We start from the raw sequence: 6,000 nt of genomic DNA, 5'->3' as shown, positions 1-6,000 counted from the left end.
CGTGAGCGGCAGCAGGGTAAACAAAGCCGGCCGGATGCTGATTCAGCCACGCCGCCTCCTTTAGAGACACAAATGGCCTCCATTTGAACAGCTGATGTTGACGGAGGTTCCTGGATCCAATTAGACTTTATTTACCTCTCCTGGGTTCTGTTTGTCCATCTCCAGCACCGGTAGAGTCTCATCGACTTGTTTTATCTGACTGTTCGTGTCATTTCAGTATCATCGGCTTCTCGCCTCCCCCCACAGACAAGAACCAGCAGAACCGGGCCGGCTTGTTCTCTGGTTCCAGGGATCAATGGAGGGAAGCAGGAGATCAGGAGATCTGATGTTTGGTTGTGTAACTGCAACATCCAACAACACACTTGGAGAAGCATTCATTCTGGCTGCTCTACCTCCAGAACCCCCCCCCCCCCCAATCAGGGAGGACTTGAGTTGGTGCCAGAGGAGGAAGGAGAGTCCTCTGTCTCCAGATTTAGCACCCCGCCATCGGTTGCCCATGAGATTTTACTCTGCGTGTGTAAACTTGGTCTGTAGCCCAGACATGAAAGGAGGGTCAGAGTTCAAGGCAGGACCCTCCGGCACCGGGGCCCTCCGGCACTGGGATCCTCTGGCACCAGGACCCTCTGGCACTGGGACACTCCCTGACCCACAGTCTAGACTGAACAACTGCAGCGCTCCTCCAGAACCAGAACCTGCCTGTAGCGCCAACAAACCCTGATTTTCTACCCCCCACCCCCACCCGAGGACCGCAAACCAACCTCCTCCAGAGCTTCGGTGGTGTTTCCTGGTACCCAGTCCACTGTGTACAGTAACCACCAGAAACTACCAGCCAGGGGAGCTCAGGATCAATCACGACACCCCCCCCCCCCCCACACACACACACACACACACACAGCTGGGATCTATTTGACCTACAGGCTACATAATCCACCAGAGAGCGAATGTGTTTGTGTGTTTGTGTGTGTGCGCGCGCGCGCGTCCGTTATCGTCCGCCGGCCGCAGCAGGGGGCGTGGCTAAGAGCAGCGCCACTCACGGCAGCTTCGTCTCCTCAGGTACTCAGTTCCCTACAGCTTTATTGGCACCTTTGACTGAATCACGAACAGCAACAAAGTCAAATTGTCAGATGTCAGAAAATTACATCAGCGGAGGCGAACTTTGACGAAAAGAATCAAACAATGCAAAATGTCCGGTGACAGAACCGTGCGATGAAAAACATCCGGAAATAAACCACGAGATGAAGGAGAGAAACGTCATCAATCGTTTAACCGTCGGTTCTGTGACGTGTACAGCTCAAGAGGAGTAGAAACACAGACGAGTCGAACCCCTCGGTTCCGCTCCCTTTCACGTGTTCGGTACCGCGCCCTCGAGCCTGGTCAGGACCTTGGACAGCACAGGATCCAGCAGTCCTGGCGCCGGGCTTCTGTCCAGGGTGCTGAAATGTGGCGGCCTCCGTGACGTCATCCGTCACCTTCCAGTGAACCGGGTCGCGCTGCTGCCGATATGAAGCAGAACTTCCGTGTGTCCGGAACCTCAGAGACAGAAGCGGGTGCCGCCTGAGAGCAGTCCCTGGGGGAGTTTCTCCTCTTCTCTCTCGCTCTCTCTCTCTCGCTCTCTCTCTCTCTCTGTAGCCCCCCCCCCCCCCCCCCCCCCCCCCAGTCATCAGCCGCGCGGCGAGCGGAGCTGGAGAAGCGCGCTGGCTGAGTCAGGGGAAGCAGCACCGACTCCGCCAGGCTCAGCAGCCTCCTTACCGGCAGCAGCAGCGCAGTACCGCGGGGGTGCCGCTCCTGGACCGACCGGAACGGACCTCTGCTCTGGATTATTCTGGTTTAAGGACGTTCGTCCTCAGCCTTCAGCCGCTCGGAACCTTCTCGGCATCAAAGGTAGGAGCGCGCTGCAGCCGGTCTGGTCCCCGCAGAACACGGTCCCAGTGTAGAACCCTGTCCCCCCGCAGACCCCGGTCCCCGCGGTCTGGCCGTGACGCTTTGCGTGTTCGGCGTTCCGGAGTTCCTCTGCCGCCTAACAGGGTTCCGATGTGGAACCTGGGGGTTCTGATCGGGACGGTTTGGAGTTTAAAAGCCAGTTTTGGGAGAGCGGGTGACCAGGGCAGCCCGCCCCATGGACCGTGTCGGCACCGGGGGAACCGGTAGGACCGGGTGGACTGGCGGCAGGAGTGAAGCGTGAGGCGGAAAGTTTAGGCTCAGTGATTCGCGTGTCCCGGCTGTTCGTTCGGTTCGGAGCTACCGCTTCCAGCACGAACCATCGGCCGATCGAATGGGGGGCGGGGGGGGGGGGGGGGTCGTCCACGAATACTCAATATGGAGCGCGAGCCCCCGAGCAACAGACCGCCACCGCGCGAGGAGCCGCGCAGGGTGCCACCCGGACCCGGTGCCACCCGGACCCGGTGCCAGCGCCCTGAGCAGTCGGTGTATAAACGCTCAGAATGTACTGTAACATCTGTGTGTGTGTGTGTGTGGGGGGGGGGGGGGGCATGTCCGTCTCAGGTCTTCTGCAATTTTAATAAATATTGATGTGGTTCGGTTTGGTTACGGTAGTGGTTCTGGTCAGAGGTCTCATATTTGTCCCTCAAACACATTCCGGAAGTGAAGTGAACTGACACGGAGACATTTTTATTACTGTTATTATCTAACCCGGAGGCCCCGGTGGTCGCCGGACCCCCCGGCCTCGCCAGTGGTCCAGCACCAGCCTCTACTGGGGGATACCCTCGCCTGCTGCTGTGACTGATGGGGAGTTAAATCTGCCCCCCAGGCTGAGGCTTATGACGGACAGGGATCCAGGAGTCTCCCGTGGTGGGGGCCAGACAAGCTCGCCAGTAAGTCTTTAGCTGGACACATCGCTGCATCATTGATGTCCAGGCGGTGACGAGGTCCCAGGCGGGTCCTCTCACATCCTGCACATCTCAATAATTCAAGGAGTCTGAACCTCGGGAAACCTGCTAACTCCAGCTAGCTCGCTGTTAGCCTAGCTAACTGTTAGCCTAGTTTACGCTGCTGTCAAGCCTCAGTCGTGACACCTTTGGGAATGACTCAAGGTCTGTGGCTCATTATTACAATTGACACAAAACAAACACACAAAATAGTCTTTTTATGATAGCTAAACACAAGGTAGTGATTTCCTCAACCAGCCCACAACAGCCTCTTACTAGTTCATCGCCACCCTGTTAGCCGCTGATATTAGCACAAGTTTAGCTGAGGGGCTAAATTTCAGGAAAAGTGTCAGTAAAATATTCAGTGTGGACTTGGACTGGACAGCAGGTAGGCTGAGGGAATATGAGCCACAGGCTGAGTTCAGGGACGTCTTCCACCGAGGGCGCCAACAGACACCCCAGTCGTGTTTTACTGTCGTGGAGGAACATGCTAGCCTTGTTAGCATTCCCAGTCTGAGCCAGGACACCTGATGCTTCAGTGAGACACACAATAACTTGTGTTAATTGAATCGAGGCTGGGGCCAATTTTCGTAGAGGGCCCGCATCTCAGGTTGCAGGCGCGCACCGATCTTGTCTTATTAAAGGGACGCCCCGCCTGGCTGTGGCGCGGGCGGGTCCGATGGACACAGCTGCTTTCAGGGTTATTTTACCTCTGCAGAACCTTTTAACCTCTGTTGTGAGTTTTAAGACAATGATGCTGCCAGGCAGCCCGGTGTTGCCAGAGACACTGTCCTGCACGGGGACACACCTGCGTGCACAGGCAGAGCGTTAGCATAGCTATCACTTACTGGAATTCAATAGCTCGCCTACTGCAGAAAGATTAACTATTCAGAGCAGGTGGTTAAAGGGCCTATTGTGTTGCACAGCTCTGTGCTACTGTCATGATTGGACAAAGCGCCTGTCTGGTGGGCTGCCCACTGCCTAAACAATGGCAAGGGCGAGCGGCTGGAGGAGTCCGCGTCCGTGCACGGCTGCACCGCGTGACTCATCTCAGGCTGAGCAAACAGACGTGAATGAGTGCAGGTGTGGCGAGGGAGGGCCTCTGCGATGGAAGTCATTTGAATGCGCATTCACTGAGAAAATTAAACAAAAATGTCAATAGTTGTGGGTTTAGAATATAAAGTGGGACCATCCTAAAATCTTTCTGAATAGCTGTTTATGATTGTAATCCCCCAAAGACATGCAAATGAGAGAGTGGCGGTGGATAATTAGTCATATTTATCAGGATCCCAGCAGGGCTTTACAGATAGCAGGCGAATGTTGGAGGCTAAATGCATGTTCTGGCTCACCTCACTGGATTTGCCCTCCCTCTACTAGACGCTTCTCTATGTTCTTGCTTTTTTTGTCTTGTGCTGCCAGAAACTAGGGGTAGTTAATGGTCGTCAGCAGAATTTATTGGACACATGGACTCTCAGGAACCACTGGAGGCCGGAGTTTGTGCATCTGTGTGGCATTACGATACTGCCAGCTACACCAGGCCATGTTAAACTGCTGAATGGGAACTGCGGAGTATAATGTGGATATTTTCATACATTTTAACAACAGTACAAAATACTGCCTAGGTTTGACCTAAAATCAACAGCTCTCTGAAAGTGTCAGTTGTTGTGTGTGAATGATGGTTAGTTTCTAGTCGTGAGGGTTCCGTCACCCGTTTACCAACCCAGGCTTTGCTCTGCCTCTCACAAAATACACGCAGTCATGACCGACCTTTTCCTTTTGTTGCAGTTCTGTTGGGTGTGTCTGCAGCTGCGGGTCAAACCATGGGGCGTGGAACAAAACCAACAATGCAGGTCACGTGCTTCAATCCAGGAAGTCGTCTCAAAGAGAAATCCCAAGCTGCAGCTCTGGTTCTCTGAGGAGCACCAGTATTTTTTTCAATATTCTATTTGGCTGAAAGATTAGATTGCATCCATTATCAACTGCAGATCTGCCTCAAAGATAAACGAAAGCGCATTGCTTTCGCCGCTTGACTGTAAGATCATCTATGTGGAATATAACACTGAACAGATAAATCAGCCAGAATCAGATGCTGCTGTCAAGTTGAGGATCTAAACCAGTTCTACCCGTCCTCTGGTGCATCCCCTTGCTCTCTACCATGAATCCCACCAGCCTACCTGGCCATGTCCTGCTGCTGCTGCTGAGTACTGTGCTGGGTCTGGGTGTCGGTTTGGAGTTTACTGGCTCTGAAGGTCAGTGGGCTCGCTACCTGCGCTGGGACGCCAGCTCCAGAAGTGACCTGACGTTCCAGTTCAAGACCTCAGAATCAGAAGGTCTGCTGCTTTACTTTGACGACGGCGGATATTGTGACTTCCTTCTTCTCACCGTGTCCGAGGGTAAGATGCAGCTCCGCTTCAGCATCGACTGCGCCGAGACCACCATCACGTCTGACAAAATGGTCAACGACAGCCGCTGGCACTTTGCTGCCATCAACAGGCACAATTTGAGGACTGGCTTGGCTGTGGATGGCCAGACCAAGACAGCAGAGGTGAGGCCTCAGCGCCAGTTCATGAAGATCATCAGCGACCTCTTCCTGGGAGGGCTCCCGGGGGACATCCGCACGGCTGCCATCACCCTTCCCTCCGTCCGTGAGCTGCCGCCGTTCAAGGGAATCATCATAGACCTCAGTTATGGGAGTAAGCCGCCTGCGCTCATCAACAGTCAGAGAGTACGTTTGGAGATGATGGGCCTCTGCACGGAGAACCCCTGTGAGAACGGTGGGATCTGCTCGCTGGCAGATGGAGAAATCTACTGTGACTGCTCCAAAACTGGATTTGTAGGTCGATACTGCACTGAAGGTAAGAGGGCCGGCTCCAGAGAACTCGGTGGCCTGCACTGAAAAATTGATTCAAATCTTTGTAAAAGACTTCAGCTGAATTTCTGACAAATTTAGAGCTGACCTATAGCAGCAGGCCTCCAGACGTTATTCACGCCTCAAATGTGCTTTTCTGGCGCTCGGATGTGAGAGCCTGAGGAATGGATCTGGTTACACCGTGGAGCTCAATGCAGCCAGCGGAATTATATGAGCAGAAATTCAATTTGATTTCCATAACTGTGT

At 54.0% G+C, this 6,000-nt stretch overlaps 1 protein-coding gene across 12 annotated transcripts in view; it reads left to right on the top strand.

Annotated features, from left to right (window-relative positions):
- Window positions 1-1,659: 1,659 nt before the first annotated feature.
- The window catches only part of nrxn3b (neurexin 3b), a 290,168-nt gene continuing 285,827 nt past the window's right edge, over window positions 1,660-6,000 (top strand). For 5 of the 12 annotated variants that reach the window (XM_086189007.1, XM_086189004.1, XM_086189005.1 and 2 more), the window contains exons 1-2: window positions 1,663-1,881; window positions 4,671-5,740. In XM_086189007.1, the coding sequence (XP_086045133.1) occupies window positions 5,041-5,740 (700 nt within the window). In that variant the 5' untranslated portion in view covers window positions 1,663-1,881; window positions 4,671-5,040. Of the gene's footprint in view, window positions 1,882-2,655; window positions 2,832-4,670; window positions 5,741-6,000 lie in introns of those variants that run through there. The other 7 variants (XM_086189008.1, XM_086189003.1, XM_086189001.1 and 4 more) reach the window with 4 other exon arrangements.

This window comes from Aulostomus chinensis, chromosome 20, assembly GCF_037954235.1.
Source record: "Aulostomus chinensis isolate RoL2024-O1b breed Wild chromosome 20, RoL_Achi_v1.0, whole genome shotgun sequence".
In the NCBI taxonomy this organism is placed as follows: domain Eukaryota; kingdom Metazoa; phylum Chordata; class Actinopteri; order Syngnathiformes; family Aulostomidae; genus Aulostomus; species Aulostomus chinensis.
Note: the sequence above shows the minus strand (reverse complement) of the source record. Positions and strands in the feature narration are given on the sequence as shown.